Below are 16785 nucleotides of genomic sequence, written 5' to 3'. Positions count from 1 at the left end.
AAAAACTTACTAGTCTGAATGAAATTTTACTGGTCTGGGGCATCGGAGTAGTGGCTAACTGTGCAGACTGCCTGCTATGTATAGTTCATCTTAAAAACAATGTTAAAGTTGTCATAAAAGTATATTGAGTTTAGTTTATAAATAGAAAGTATCCAGATATTTCAATGAATTTCTATAATTATTTTTCTCAGAATGAAGTATATGGAATCAGTCCCACAGAATGTTTCTTGCGTTACCTCACATATCCAGAAGATTACAACGTCCCTGTAGACTTACGGCAGTGTGCTGTTGTCATTATGTCACACTTAGATAGACTTTGCCAACCTTATTTACCACCAAGTCATTCACAGAAGGTAAGTTTGTATTAAAGACTTACGGCAGTGTGCTGTGGTCATTATGTCACACTTAGATAGACTTTGTCAACCTTATTTACCACCAAGTCATTCACAGAAGGTAAGTTTTATCTTATCAGTTTTTTTAAGTAATTTTATAAGAAATTTGAAAACTATTAAATATGGTTTTGATATACAAAATTACCAAACATTCTCAAAATAATTGTAGGGCTTGGACCAAATAACTTATTTTCTATTATTAAAGATAAATCTTTTTGGTTACAAAAGAAAATTTTCCAGCTATTAACCATAAAATATGGATTTAATTAAAGAAAAATTCAAACTAGAAGCACATGCTATATGATTTCAATATTTCCAACAAAGCTGTTCACAGACTTTCTGTTTGCTAGATTTTGAAATGTTTACATTGATGGTGTTTTAGATTTTACAGCAATGTTTTTGAAATATTCTTTTTTCAGTCCACAAGAAGCAGTTTGAGCCAGGAAGTCATTGGCTGGGGATGGTTGTCATGGTTAGGAGGTAGCAGTGGTCAGGGGCCACATATATTAGAATTTTTCAATGATGTAGGGGGTGTATCAGAAGTTGCCTGTGCAGAAAGATGCATGCTGGTTCTGGCTAAGAATGGAAAAGTTTTCATGATGTATTATTCAGCAGATACAGCAGTATGTATATATATTCTTCTAGTCATACCATTGGCTACTTGATGCAATGATACTTTGTTGTAAACTTTTAGAAAGTATTCTCCTTTGAAACTAACGGGTAAAATGCACCAAATATTACTTGAATGTTGAAAAAATAGAACGTAAGGAAATATTCATTTTTTGGCTGATATCTTTTAAATTCAAACCAGTTAGAGAAAAAATGACAAAGGTCAAACTATGTTTATGGTTTACGTAAGGTCATCAGTGTCTGATAGACAAATATATTTCCTCAACAATTTTTCCTCATTGACAAAGAACATCTTTTTTGATTATTTGTTATCTGTAAACCTATTATATTTCAGTCTCTACAGTTAGTAACGGGGTTTGGAGACAGACAAGTTGTAAAGATAGCCACCCACCCTGATGGTAGACATTACTTAGCCTTAACTAGTGACGGAGAGGTGTTCTCCTGGGGGAATGGTGATGGAGGAAGACTTGGACATGGAGATTCAATGTATGATTACCAAAACAAGTGTTGATATCAATGATATTATATAAATGTTTTCACTTTCAATGCAGTAGATAGAAAAAGGTTTATTAAGCTATTAACTGCAATATTTTGATCATGATAAGCTTGGTTATTTTATTAAATCTTAAGTTATTTATGGAATTTTTTGGATATAAACATTGATGTGAAGGTTAAGATGCAAAATATATTTCAATATATCATTGGTAGTACTCATACAAATGAAATTAAAACAATAACAAATAACAATGTACTTTCAAAAGGCAAAAAATAGGATATTCAAGAAAACAAAACATATTTCTTGAAAACAATAGGGAATGGTTGTGACCAAAGTGTTTGAATGCTGTAAGATTTAGTGAAAGAGAGCATAAATCAAAAGGGACTGAAGAAAACAGCCAGACTGGTAAGTTAGTTGCAATATTAATTTTGCTCTATAATATAATTTTTTGAACTGGAACTTTACAAATTTTCTTAATATTCTAAATTTCCAGAACCAGAGAGGAACCAACTCTGATCACTGCACTATCAGGGAAACAAGTTTCATATATTTCCTGTGGAAGTACCTACAGTGCTGCCATTACAGGGAGTGGAGAATTGTATACATGGGGGCGTGGCAACTATGGAAGATTGGGTCATGGAGCCAGTGATGATGTTAGTGAACCAACCATTGTCAAAGCTTTGAAAGGACATAGAATTGTAGACATTGCTTGTGGCAGTGGAGATGCTCATTCGATAGCAGTGTCTGACACAGGTCAGTGGTAAAATATAGATGAATGTGGAAGTTTACTCGTTTTAATAAAAAAAAGATATGCTTGTCTTTAGCTTTTGAAGAGTTCTAGATTATTGCATTTTTACTCATACATTCAGTAGAGATTTCATCAGAATTTTGATAGAAAAGGTAAAGATAATGGGATAAATATTTATGAAACGATTTAAAATAGCTGATAAGAAAGATTATTCAATTTGATATTTTATGTATTTTGATTTATGAAAAATACATATATGTATTAAAAAAAAATTCCCTCAGCAAATTTGAATTAAAATTTGAGTGAATCAAAATGAGGGTGTCTAGTTTAAGAATTATTCTATGACATTGTGGACTTTTAGAGAAAAACAGTTTTACAATATAGTTACTAAAATTAGGTAAATACTAAGTATTGGTAAATTGAGACTCTTGAACCTTCTAGTTTATTATAAATTACAGGTGCTGTATACACTTGGGGAGATGGAGACTATGGTAAACTGGGCCGTGGTGGTAGTGACGGGTCTAAATCGCCAAAAATTGTAGAGAAATTAATTGGACAAGAAATCAATAAGGTCTACTGTGGAGCTCAGTTTAGTTTGGCTCAAACAAAATCTGGAGCTATATTTTCATGGTAAGTTTTTATACGACCGCAAAATTTGAAAAAATTTTCGTCGTATATTGCTATCACGTTGGCGTCGTCGTCGTCGTCGTCGTCCGAATACTTTTAGTTTTCGCACTCTAACTTTAGTAAAAGTGAATAGAAATCTATGAAATTTTAACATAAGGTTTATGACCACAAAAGGAAGGTTGGGATTGATTTTGGGAGTTTTGGTCCCAACATTTTAGGAATAAGGGGCCAAAAAGGGCCCAAATAAGCATTTTCTTGGTTTTCGCACTATAACTTTAGTTTAAGTTAATAGAAATCTATGAAATTTTGACACAAGGTTTATGACCACAAAAGAAAGGTTGGGATTGATTTTGGGAGTTTTGGTTCCAACAGTTTAGGAATTAGGGGCAAAAAAAGGGCCCAAATAAGCATTATTCTTGGTTTTCGCACAATAACTTTAGTTTAAGTAAATAGAAATCTATGAAATTTAAACACAAGGTTTATGACCATAAAAGGAAGGTTGGTATTGATTTTGGGAGTTTTGGTCCCAACAGTTTAGGAATAAAGGGCCCAAAGGGTCCAAATTAAACTTTGTTTGATTTCATCAAAAATTGAATAATTGGGGTTCTTTGGTATGCCGAATCTAACTGTGTATGCAGATTCTTAATTTTTGGTCCTGTTTTCAAATTGGTCTACATTAAGGTCCAAAGGGTCCAAAATTAAACTTAGTTTGATTTTAACAAAAATTGAATCCTGGGGGTTTGATATGCTGAATTTAGAAATGTACTTAGATTTTTAATTATTGGCCTAGTTTTCAAGTTGGTCCAAATGGGGGTCCAAAATTAAACTTTGTTCATCAAAAATTAAATAAATGGGTTCTTTGATATGCCAAATCTAACTGTGTATGTAGATTCTTAATTTTTGGTCCAGTTTTCAAATGGTCTACATTAAGGTCCAAAGGGTCCAAAATTAAACTAAGTTTGATTTTAACAAAAATTAAATTCTTGGGCTTATTTGATATGCTTTATCTAAATATGTACTTTGATTTTTGATTATGGGCCCAGTTTTCAAGTTGGTCCAAATCAGGATTCCATATCAAGTATTGTGCAATAGCAAGAAATTTTCAATTGCACAGTATTGCACAATAGCAAGAAATATCTAATTGCACAATATTGTGCAATAGCAATTAATTTTCAATTGGAGTTATCTTTCTTTGTATAGAATAGAAGTTGATAATATATGTTAGAAATTTGCCAGACATAACTATGATGTCATTTTCTTTTTTTATTTGCCAATAACTTTATGTAAATAACTTCATTGGAAATTTGCCAATATAAAATGTTGCTGATGAAGCTTTTTTTCCTTATCTTATCTAAAATGTTTTTAGATAATGTATGTTGGACATTTGCCAGACATGACTATGATGTCATTTTCTATTTTTATTTGCCAATAACTTTATGTAAATAACTTCATTGGAAATTTGCCAATATAAAATGTTGCTGATGAAGTTTTTTTTTTATTGTTTTATACAATAAACAATGTATATTCACTTTTACTACCAACCAATCTTTACCATTCAGTGATAACAAGCACTTTATTTTACATTTTAATATTTTATGATGTATTTAAAAGAGTAGTTATTGTTGCAAACTCCATTAGAAATTTGAATTGATATCAGTTTTGGAAAAAGGGAAACGGGGATGTGAAAAAAAAGGGGAGGGTTTAAATTTTTCTCATTTCAGATTTCATAAATAAAAAGAAAATTTCTTCAAACATTTTTTTGAGAGGATTAATATTCAACAGCATAGTGAATTGCTCAAAGGCAAAAAAAATATTTTAAGTTCATTAGACCACATTCATTCTGTGTCAGAAACCTATGCTGTGTCAACTATTTAATTTTAGATTTAAAAAGTTTGAAGAAGAAATCTTTAATTGATTTGTAAAATCTTGACATTTGTTTTGTGTAAAAAAAACCATGTAATGTCAAAAATTTGATCACAATCCAAATTCAGAGCTGTATCACGCTGAATGTTTTGTCCATACTTGCCCCAACTGTTCAGGGTTCGACCTCTGCGGTCGTATAAAGCTGCGCCCTGCGGAGCACCTGGTTCTCATTGAATTCACAACATATACTGTCCTTAGAAGTTTTCCTGCAAAAAAAAACCCAAATAGATTGATATAAAAAAAAAATGATACTCATAGCTTGAAGCACATGTCCAAGATGTTATTGATAAAAACAAAAACTCTGTACAATTTAAAGAAGTGTAGAATGTTTTGCAGTTGATGGTTAGACATTGAAGACCCATTGGTTGAATTTGGCTGTTGTCTGCTCTATGGTTGGGTTGTCTCTTTGACTCATTCCCTATTTCCATTCTCAATTTTATACTATACTTGTCTAATATCACTGTAAAATGATGATCTCATTTATACATATGTGAAGTTTTTTAACTTTCATGAAATTCTAACAAAATTTTTTTTTGGGGTGCCCATGTGTAACTTAGAAACATTATTTATCTGTTACAAGATTTTCTTGGTTGTAATGATCATGTGTTTGTGTGCAATATGGAAGCCTACACAACATTTTTACATTTTAGGGGAAAGGGAGACAACTTTAGATTAGGACATGGATCAGAGGAACATGTTAGACATCCAAAACAAATAGAATCTCTAACAGGAAAGAAAGTGATTAACATTGCTATAGGATCTATGCATTGTGTGGCTATCACAGAGGATGGTGAACTTTATGGCTGGGGTAGGAATGAACACGGACAGTTAGGAGATACATCATCAAATTGTAGGTCTGTACCTACTGTTCTGTCTGGACTGGATGGGAAAAATATCATTGGAGCTTCTTGTGGTCCAAATCAGGTATGGTGCATTTTGTTATTTTCAATTAATTGCAGATTTTTAATTTATTTAATTTGTTTTATGTAGTTTTGGTAGATGCTTTTGTGTTTTTTTGTAAAATTGTTTGTTTTAAGATTGTAACACAGTGATGACTGCTGTACCCATATTTTGACTATTTTATTTAATATGTCTGTTTTGTTCATGCATCGTTGCGAATATAATGAAAATTGCTGAGACTGTCGTAAAAGTGAGAGGTTTAGCGCAAATCAAAGAAATCTAAAAATCTGTGAAAATACAAGTTTTCCTCAATCCATGAAAATTGATTTCCAATGAAATAAATATATCCACTGTATATAAATTTGATATTTAATTTATTTATTCATTTTTTGACAGACATTTGCTTGGTCCTCTGGTGGACAATGTATGATCAGTGGTAGGATACCATTTGTTGTTGACATCTGTAAGTCAGCATTTGAACAGCTGGATGAATTATTGACTGATGTTTGTGAAGGAATGGATGGTCGATCTGACTGGCCACCACCTCAAGATAAAGAATGTATAGCTGTAGCTGGTCTAAATCTACTCAATTTACAGGTAAGTTTACACCTGTCCATAGGTATGATAGTAACTAACAAAGCTACAAGAGAATCAAAAGGAAAGGGATGGTAGTAGAGCTGGCTGCCTTCCACATCATGATTGAGAATGGAAAATTATATTGCATAAGCTTATAGTTAAGTTAGCTTTGAGTCAGAATAATGTGTCTGGATAAGGTGACATGTCTTCGTGCAAACTGTTACCTTGTGAACTAGCTAATTAGAAAACCAGCTCAGCATGTTGGTCTAGTACAAATGCATTATAAATGTCTAATTGGTTAGATATGTAGGAAAATTATAACTCGTGTTTAAATTACGGATATCTCTAATATGAAAATGAAAAAATGCATTGCAGATTCAATAATTTATTTTGTTCACCACTTTCAGCTCCATGCTGCCATATCACAAACAGAGTTCTTAGATTCTCTTGGATTAGGAATAGGTAGTCCTTTAGTAACCAGTCTTAAACAGAGAGTTGTCTCTCTTGCAAGCAACCAAGGCGTCATCAGTACAGTCCAGTCAGCTGCCCAGAATGCACTGCAGAGTGGATGGTCCATCCTTTTACCAACAGCAGAAGAAAGAGCAAGGGCTTTGTCATCACTACTGTCAGCAGGAGGTGAAATTTTTTTTTTTATAGCAACACAAATTTCTTTCTTTAAAAGATAATGTAAGGTCATTTCATATGCATAGTTGTTGACATGGAAAGCATGAAATACCTTATGGTGACTTGAGGAACACCGGTATCACTCAGATTACAATTCTACCTTGACAGGTAAGTTTGTATTTAGCCTATAAAATACTTATATAGCCTTGAGAATTGAAAGGTCAGTTTATCCCATTCATATGATAGAAGTTGATAAATTTGGCTTCATGCCATTTACCTTGTCCAAAATTAAGGTCACTTTATTGTTATTGTGATATTGTTAAAGTACAAAAGAACCTTATATTCTGACCAATACTTAAAACTTTGTGCATCTTGATTTAATAAATTGCTAAAAATCTGTTAATGTTGAATTTTTGGGGTTATTTCTGCCTTTTAATTGCATATTTCTTTACATGGTAGTTTTTTTTTCAGATATAAAAAAAACTATCTGCTTGACTTTATAGAAATAGGCTATGCTTGCAGGTTATATATTACACTGTCTTGTTTTTTGTTTACACCAAATCTGACAGATTATTATTTAGTTGCAAAATATTTTAAATGAGAGTTGAAATTTTTTCTATCTTTAAATGTGCATTGAAGGTTAAAATAATCATAATGTGAACAAGAATGAAGAAAACATCTTGGTCCCCCAAAAAACATCAACCAGGATATAACATTCCAAATATTAATTCATTATAGACTAATATCAGTTGAATACTCAAGCCACTGTTTTGCATGTTAACAATGTAGGTCATGTCCCAACAGAAAATCAATAAATATGACAATACAATGTACTCTTAGCACAAACACATAAGGTCACAGTGAAATAGACATCTAGGGCAAGAAACAGTCAGTTATACCAAACCAGTTTGACTAGATGTCTAGTTTAAAACCAGTTTGACTAGATATGTCTTATATTTTGACAATGTAAATGATATGAGGACCTGCATGGGTTTTTTTAATATCTGTATTCTTTAAATTTTTAGGGCATTTTTCTTTTAATAGCCTTAAAAATATCTTTCATTCTGTAAAATTCTCATGAAAATGATTTTACTATTTAGTCTTTCTGTTACAAGATTATTTATCAATTCTGTACATTGATCATTATTATATCAGTATTGCATTACAGTTACCTAAGTTACCTTTTTATTTTGCACAGTTATTCTTTATACTTTTGAACTGCATTAAATTATTCTCTATTCCTTATGTTGTTGTTCATTTTCTCTATTCTCTATTTTTTGTTGCTATTACATGTGTTCTCTATTCTGTTAACCCCATTCTGACCCTTATAGGTAAACTTCTATTGTATGAATGGGATAAACTGACCTTTCAATTCTCAAGGCTATATAAGTATTTTATAAGCTAAATACAAACTTACCTGTCAAGGTAGAATTGTAATCTGAGTGATACCGGTGTTCCTCAAGTCACCATAAAAGTTTCAGCCAGCTACAGATATTAAAGACTAATTAAAATCAAACCAAGTACTAGCACAAAAGTTGTTGTTTTCTAATCATTATACTTCCTTTTATGATGGAAGGAAGGTATGTGGTTCTCTTCAGGCAGTTGGGCTCCCACCACCAATAAAAACTAGCTGCTATGAGATACCCAAGACTGCTTGAATTAGTTTGTTCCTGTAATCAATCTTTTAATGATGATTGTCATGACTTCTATAATTCTAGACTAATGAAAAAGCATAAGAGTGATTTGGAAATAACTGTTGTCAGACTGACATCTATGACTAAGGGAAAAAAACATGACTACATGACAAAACTATGGTTATAAGATGACTTTTGGGAACTTTTTACTACATTATTAATACAGCTACATAAAAAGGATAAGATGTGTGTATGATCTGTACTGTAATAGTGCAATTTGTGTATTTTCAGTACATCGTGATTGTACAGCTATGAGTCCAGGACAGAGATTTATGACAGATTTATTAGTTGGTAGTTTGATGTCAGATGGGGGATTAGAATCAGCTTTGTATGCAGCCATTAGGAAAGAAGCTCAAGGACTGGAAGATAAAAAGGTATTAAGAATGACATCAACTTTTTTAATTTTCAAAGTTGAATTTTGGTTCAAAAGGGACTTTAAATCTAGAAGAATCTTGAAAATTAATATCAATCAGCTAGCCTTCTAAAGATTTGAGAGCTATTTGTACAATGGAGCCCAAATTTTGCAATAATATCAAGGCCCTACATATGCAATTAATCAAGGGGTTACAATCTTACATAACAATGACTAAGAGCCTCTACAGTGATTAACTATTTGTCTCTGATCTGTTTGTATTATATTGCCTACCTCTCTGGTTAAGTGCTATGGCCTATAGTCATTCTGTTTTAGAGAAGATGTTAAACATGTTTTCTTCTTATAACCTTTCAGGACAGAGAAAAAGATTGTGTTAAAGATAAAGATAAGGAGAGTGATAAGAAAGCTGAGACCACTAAAGCAGATCTGTTAGAGCCAAACCCTGAGAGAGACAGTGATGAAGGAGGATCTACTATTCCATTGTTACAACTCATACAACAGCTGTTAAGGTTTGGTTATACCAATATACTTGTTAATGATAAATCTTTTTTCTCCTTTTTAATAGGGAGAAACTTGTGGGATAGAGAATTTTTTGTAAATAAAGTAACAGGGGTATAGTAGCTATGAAGCTTTCGTATAAAAACATTTCTCTTTTCTGACTTTTTTGCCCTACTGCTTTACAGTGGACTGGCTTGAAATATTTCAGGTTGCTATTGTCTAAAATAAGTTGGTTTGAATTCTTTTTGCAATTTTTATGATCTCACTGATAGCTAAAAAGAACCAAAATTTAGAGTAGGCCAAAAGTAAGTAGTCTCTGATAGGATGCTTTGCAAAGCATGATTTGTGATAATTTTACAGCATATCTATTTGAGTGTACGATATAAGCAAACTATTTTTTTTTCAGGAATTCATCAACCCATACCTCCTCCAGATTGTACAATATCTCAGGTGAGAACATTCTGAAGGTTGATGAGATGGATCTGACAGAGACCAGTCCTTCCCTAGATCTTCTCCTACAGGTCCAAAGACTTATTGTATCACACATCTATCCACATGATGATTCTGCTGCTTCAGAGAAAGGTATTTTGAATTTTTCATATGAATAATTACAGAATGTAAAATGCTTAGGCCTCTTTTGTGCATGTTTCCTCTACATTTCTTTTCCAAAGTACAGGTTGGTGTTACAAGAGGGTGGTAAAGGGTTATTTTTATGTAACATGTTTTGCCATTTTTATTTTGCAGCTGTGAAAAATGTTCTTTATTCTCCTTGTTTTGTGAAATCAGTTAAAAGATTGACGTGCAAAATTTTTCAGTTGTTCGTTCATCGTGAAATGGCAATTTGTTTTTGTGTTGTTCCGTGCAGATACCCCCCTTTACACCCTCTAACAATAGTGTGGAAATTTAAACACCAGTTAATCAATTAATCTTTACTAAAGGCTGTTCTGTGATATGAATATGAAAGGTGGATGTCATCTTATGTCAATGAGGACAAGTCAGGATTTATTTAAAACCTCAAACTGCCATAGAATAGTGTTTTCTAAATTCTATACAATTCTTATATTTATATGGAAAATGGCTTAGAAATTCCATGTTGGATATCTAAAGATAATGCAGTATTAATTATTTTCAGAACTTGAGTTACAGGGAGCAGGTGTTTTATTAAGGAAGTATGTTACATTACTGTGTAACCATGTATCTGACATCCTTCCAATAGCCGCCAGCCTAGCCACTACCGGTACTAAACATTTCTCTATTGTGTCAAAGATAATACAGAAAGATGTGACAGGTAAATACATTACAAGGGTTATAAGTTCTAAATGCATTCAAAGTTTCTTTAAAATCTAAAATTTCGGCTTATTACTTGTATTTTGTCAGAAAAAAGTAGCTTGAAAGGCAAAACTGATAAATAAAAGGGGCAGTGATGATTTCCTTTAATTTCCTTGGAAAAATGCATAAATATAATATGAATGTTTAGAAAAGGTTTTTGTGTTAAACTTTTTAATGATATAATGGAAATATTGATATAAATTTTGAATATAATTTGATGTAAAATATATGTTTTACCTTTGCATATATAAGATTGCTTGTCTTCAGGACCTAGTTAAAAGAAAAATATAGTTTAATCCATAAGACTTGAGTGATGTATGATATCTTAGTGTCTGTGGTCGCTATATACTTACAACAGTAATTTATCCTAAATTCACTTGGAATGATAAATAATATTATAATTTATTAAAGGAATTTTACTACCAGAGATGTCTACCTGTATAGTATTATTACAATTGAGAAATCCGGCAGTGATCCAGTCCTCTCAGGTGGTACCAGTCATGGAACAGTTACTAGACATTATAGATAAATTTAATAAACTCGCACCAGGACTTAACAAGGATGATAAAGAAGATTTAGCTTGGCCTGGAGTCTTTAGTAAGTTATAACGCTATTCTACAAAATTTTCCTTTGATCTTACTGACTGATAATTAACTTTCTCAGCAGTCGAGTGTTATGAAAAATTATTTGCTAGAAACTAAGGTAGTATGTGCAACTTGTCAATAAAATTAACAACGTCATCATAGGTAGAAGAGCGATAAACAGATTGTCATTGGTCATCTCAACTTGATTGCTTTTCTTTTTTTGCAGTTCCGGTTCAAGTGACAAAATCAATCTCGTTGAGATGATCAACGATAATCTATAACTTCATTCTATTTTTAACTGAAATAAGAAAGAGTACCTGTAAAGTTGAAAAATTAATTTTCACTAAATTCTGAATTTAGATGAAATTGCAACAATATCTCCTCATGTGTAGTTAGATAATACTGAATCAGGTAAAAAGTTAAAGTGAAAATAGAACATAGGTTTGATACTGGAAATGATGAAATTTAAATCCAGCGAAAATAAAACCCCTTCCAGTATGTCAACAGCAAGGCATAAATTTTCTCTATAGTTTACACAAGGGATATTGTCACTTTCTTTTTGCTATCTTAATTTTTAAGTCTGTTTTTTAAAGCAGTGGTAAATATATGAAAACTTATATTAGAATTAAACAAAAATTGGAAAAAAATAAAGAGTTTATATAAAGTATGTATGTATAAATCTTTTATTTAGGTTATTCATTAGAGAAGTACAGTCGTAAAGCATCAGAAGATGTCCTGACTATCCGCAAATCTGACTTAGAAAACCATAACAAAGATGGAGGATTGTGGGTTGTCATCCATGGGAAAGTCTATGATGTTCAGGAATTTAAAACTACAGCTAAATGTGGCAAAAGTATTCTGGAAGAGTATGCTGGTGAGTTTTGTACAGTTTTGTAATAGTTTGGATACCATGATGAAATATCAGGTTTTTAAGAAACATTTATTGTTTAAATGCGCATCTGGTACATAAATTGATAAAGTTGATGTAGTTTTAAGTAAATTTTCAGTATACTTTTTATGACAATTGCAACACATTGAATATTTCTACATATATAGAACTTTGTCAACACAAAAAATTTAACAGTTTACATTTAAACTAGCTATAGTGATTGGCAAGGAATAAAACTTTATAGAATAACTTCATTCCCTATGCACCTTCTGTTTTTCTCAAATTTAGATCAATATGCTTTATAAGACTGTTTTTTTGTTATCTTAGACTTTTATAGTTGTCAATGCTTATCAGTCCTAAAGTTTTACTTGGGAATAGATTAAGATTACTTCATGACATACATATGCCTTTTCAAGATTTATTTTCAAACTTTTTTTTTGTAAATTTGACAGGAAGAAAAGGGGAGGGAAAACATTTGTGTGTTAGCAAATCTTCAATTCATTTTAATACAAAACCTTATTTCTCTATATAAAAGCTAATAACTTTACTTTACAGGAAGAGATGCTACAATGGCTTTTGAGAACTACTATCATTCATCTGAGGCCAGAGAGATGATGCAGTCATATTATGTTGGACAGTATCTAGATGTAAGTTAATCTCAACTGCTAAGTGTTTCTTGTAATTAACAATTTTCATAATAGTATTATATTCTTAAACTAAAAAAGCTATAAACAACTTTCATCCAAAATTATTTAGATAATTACAATAGATTTGAATATTTGAAGAAACTGTCTTTGGCATTGAAGCAATTATCTATTGTACTGTTACTAATACTGTGGATTCATTAATATTCTTGGAGCACTAATTTTACTGTACTATGAGTACAAATAATTAAGAGTATTTCAACAAAGTATAAATTTTCATGGGGAATTTTATGCAAATTGTCATAACCATGGAAATAAAGTTTGATGGATAATACTTGAAATTATATTTTGTTAATCCTCAAAAGTACCCATGAAAAAAAGATAAATCCACTGCATAAAAATAATAATTTAATCAATTGAAATATGATTTAATTTCTTTTTAACAGCCTGAGAAAGATACTGTACAATCATCAGACAGAAACACAGCATCATCTCCACTAATGGATGTGGAACGTACCCTAGGCATGCTGTTAGGCTTACATGCCTCCTATCAGGCTAGGAGCACCCCGCTCTCACAGGAGGAACATGAGCATGACCATTGGCTTAAGGCAGAATTCTTTGCTGGAGGGCTTAAGGTTTTGCAGCCTAATAATCAGTTTGAAGAGGAGAAAGGAGAAACAAGGAGTTGTGCAACTACACCAGGTCAGAACTTTTCCCTCTAGAACTACTAGCATAATAAGACATAAGCATATCATAGCTATTTTACTTAGTATATATTAGTTTGTACCAAGGTTTATATTTTTTCATGTACGCTGCTTAGTACAATCTTTAAGAAGGATACAAAGTAAATTATACTACAAATTTATAACTTGCAATTAGTTAATAATTAAATGTGAAAAATGGTAGATCTCACTTTTCATAATTATGGGATATCACATTTATAATAGAATAATCATTAAAATGGTGGATACAGGAATAAAGTTTGAAAGTTAGCATTAGATTCAATCAGAGGTACAAGTGTTTCCAAAACTAAAAATTCACAACAATGGAAGTTAAAGACAGAAATTGGCAGCCTAATATTGAAGCCTAAAGCCAGTTATAGTGACTTGAGTTTCACTTGATTTTTGAAATTGAAAAAAAAATGCAAAATTATTTAACCAGTAAAACATATATATATTGATAAATGAATCGTCATATAATTTATCTTTCTTAATAATTAGCTCACAGTAAAACATTCAAACTAACATGAACGTTTGCTCATGTGAAAGACTCTTCAATAGAAAAAAAATCAATTTGAGTTCATGCTATTTTAAAAATTCTGTCAATGAATACCATTAGAAGATTTGATATATATTTATGAATAGGTACTACTCCTACATCAGAACATCGCCAATTACCACCATCAGAAGATAAGGAATCGTTTGATCCTCTGAGTACACAGACTGACATAACCCAGCCATTCCTACAGTCATTGGTGGAGGGCAGAGTTACAGACCATAATGTTAAAACATTCCTAGCTATCATGGACAAATATTGTAAACACCATAATTTACTCAATATACATTTTACTCATGAACATCCTATAGAAGAAGTAGGAAGGTAAGCTTTGGCCAAAAAATTACATGTGTTTTCATTTTTATACTTAAATTTTTTAACAATATATCAATTTCTTAATATGCAACTTCTGGAAAGTGTTTGACAGAATTTTCTCCAAATTTTCACAGATTTTTTGTGAACCTGCTATATTTATAATTGATCTGCGTGAATTATTAGGTTTCCATACAAAAACATTGTACTTTGCAATTTCTGCTTACATTATTTGGAAATGGCAAGTAACACACATCTTCCTTGGAAGACTTAAACATTTTTTGTCACACCTTGCTGGAGTAAAAGAAAAGAGACTTAGCTATGCTGTTTCAGGAGACTTCAGCATTCAATTTGTTAACGTTTGTAATAATGTCAGTTTAAGGGAACCAATTAAGATAGGTCAATGATGTTTGGTTTATAGTTGTATTAGCATGGGCATATCTTATTTTCATGGAATTATTTGGACCTGTACCTTCAGTAATGGTTCATTGACAATATTTTGAATAATTGATCTGGTGAAGTATTGCTATTTTAATTTGAACATTTGCATTTTACTTTCAAAATTACATACATGCAAATCAAATCTCTCTGTCAACAGTTTATTTTGTTTATTGAAGGTTATTACTAGCAGTTTTATTAAAGCATGATGATTTAGGCCATGCAGCTCTGAGTCTAGTGGAGCATGGACAGACAGAGAGAGATAAACATCTACCTAGGTCTCTTGTAGATCTCTTCAAAATTGTTAATCAGACCAAAAAAACACTTGTCAAGGTATTTATAAAAAAAGAATTTACATTTAAGACTTCAAATCATAATGTAATGTAGCCTAGTGACAAACCCTTATTTTACACAGTTTTAGATGTAAAAACAAAAGCACTTGTTATATCATCTTCAGTTTATATAGGTGGGAAAAAAAGAAATTGGCATCAAGCAATGACATATTATAAACATTTAGAGTTCACTGTATGACCTTTAATATTTTAAGGGAATGTAATCTCATTCTTAGAATGCACAATAGCAAAGATGTGTAATTTTTGAAACTTAGATATCCCTCTATGAGAAAAAAAACAAAAGTCAAAATCAGATTTTTGATCACTCATTATAATTAACATTTCATTTTTAGGCTCATCAAGATCAAGGAAAATCTTACAAAGAAGTTTGTGCACCTGTTTTAGAAAGATGTCACTTCCTGTTTAATGAGCTTCGACCTGCTGCAGGGAATGAAGTTCATGCAATGAGTCGTTCAAAAATGCTAAGAAGTCATCCACGATGGAAACAAGTTACTATGAAGATGATGGATGAAAGGATTAAATCAAAACGTAAGACAGTCTTAAAAAAATACTCTGAAATATTAATAATAAGTGGCATTGCAATCTGTTGCCCAATATTAAAGGTATGGTGGTGCAATATGTAGTAAGTCACAGCCACTTAAGTAAGAATGTGGTTCAAATTTGATGGTTTGTATTGGAATATGACCACTCTCTCTGTATACTAGAAAATCTGTGCAACAAGAGATATTCAAAGGTGGCATGATACAATGCAAATGGCTGCCTTTACCTAAAATATCTTCTTATTTCAGCTGAAAACCATTGTCGTGGTGGAATCACTTAATAAAACCTATCCATTATCACATAGTAAAATAAAGGAATGTATATTAATTCAAGTAATTTTGATGAGTTATGATCAATGACATTCAAAATATCAATTACAAGGTCAAACAAATTATCTATTGGTTATTCACAGACACAACTATTAAATATAACGAGCAAACATAAAAATCATAAAAAAAGATATATATTTTTTTGTCTTGTGTAATAGGCCTTTCTCATGTAGAAGAAGAGGAGGAAAAGAAAGAAAGTGATGAGGAAATAGAGGGAGCCACTGGAGTAAGTGAAGAGGTCAAGGCTGAACAAATTGTATTAGAGATTAAAGAAGAGGAAGACCATGAAGTATCAAGTACAACAGAACCAGTAGAGGGGACTGTTTTTACAGTGGAACCTGTACTGAAAGAGGAATCTGCATCACCAGAGAAAAAATCTGTCCAATCAGATGAAGTTACTTCATCACAAGAAAAATCAGAAATGAAAAAGGTTATTTACTTAATAGTGTTTATTAACTTATAAAAACATAAGCAAGAATTAATCAGAATTCATGCTACAGATAAGTTCAAAGTTATAGTTCTAAGAATTAATAATATGCAGTGGTTAAATGGATCTTCAAGAGATCATTGACTTAAATACAGACAAAACCAATTATTGAAAAAAATAATCG

The 16785-nt window shown here is 31.6% G+C and overlaps 1 protein-coding gene across 6 annotated transcripts in view; it reads left to right on the top strand.

Moving 5' to 3' along the window:
• The window catches only part of LOC139485190 (E3 ubiquitin-protein ligase HERC2-like), a 111667-nt gene that overhangs the window by 44201 nt on the left and 50681 nt on the right, over window positions 1-16785 (top strand). For 5 of the 6 annotated variants that reach the window (XM_071269436.1, XM_071269435.1, XM_071269438.1 and 2 more), the window contains 20 exons: window positions 192-353; window positions 812-1015; window positions 1357-1508; window positions 2012-2271; window positions 2725-2896; window positions 5467-5740; window positions 6113-6313; window positions 6700-6928; window positions 8842-8984; window positions 9338-9492; window positions 9888-10063; window positions 10614-10769; window positions 11222-11407; window positions 12086-12268; window positions 12839-12930; window positions 13374-13629; window positions 14292-14526; window positions 15132-15285; window positions 15638-15833; window positions 16333-16604. In XM_071269436.1, the coding sequence (XP_071125537.1) occupies window positions 192-353; window positions 812-1015; window positions 1357-1508; window positions 2012-2271; window positions 2725-2896; window positions 5467-5740; window positions 6113-6313; window positions 6700-6928; window positions 8842-8984; window positions 9338-9492; window positions 9888-10063; window positions 10614-10769; window positions 11222-11407; window positions 12086-12268; window positions 12839-12930; window positions 13374-13629; window positions 14292-14526; window positions 15132-15285; window positions 15638-15833; window positions 16333-16604 (3858 nt within the window). Of the gene's footprint in view, window positions 1-191; window positions 354-374; window positions 454-811; window positions 1016-1356; window positions 1509-2011; window positions 2272-2724; window positions 2897-5466; window positions 5741-6112; window positions 6314-6699; window positions 6929-8841; window positions 8985-9337; window positions 9493-9887; window positions 10064-10613; window positions 10770-11221; window positions 11408-12085; window positions 12269-12838; window positions 12931-13373; window positions 13630-14291; window positions 14527-15131; window positions 15286-15637; window positions 15834-16332; window positions 16605-16785 lie in introns of those variants that run through there. The other variant, XM_071269440.1, reaches the window with a different exon arrangement.

This window comes from Mytilus edulis, chromosome 8 (assembly GCF_963676685.1).
Source record: "Mytilus edulis chromosome 8, xbMytEdul2.2, whole genome shotgun sequence".
Taxonomy (NCBI): Eukaryota; Metazoa; Mollusca; class Bivalvia; order Mytilida; family Mytilidae; genus Mytilus; species Mytilus edulis.
This window is presented reverse-complemented; position numbering and strand designations above follow the sequence as displayed.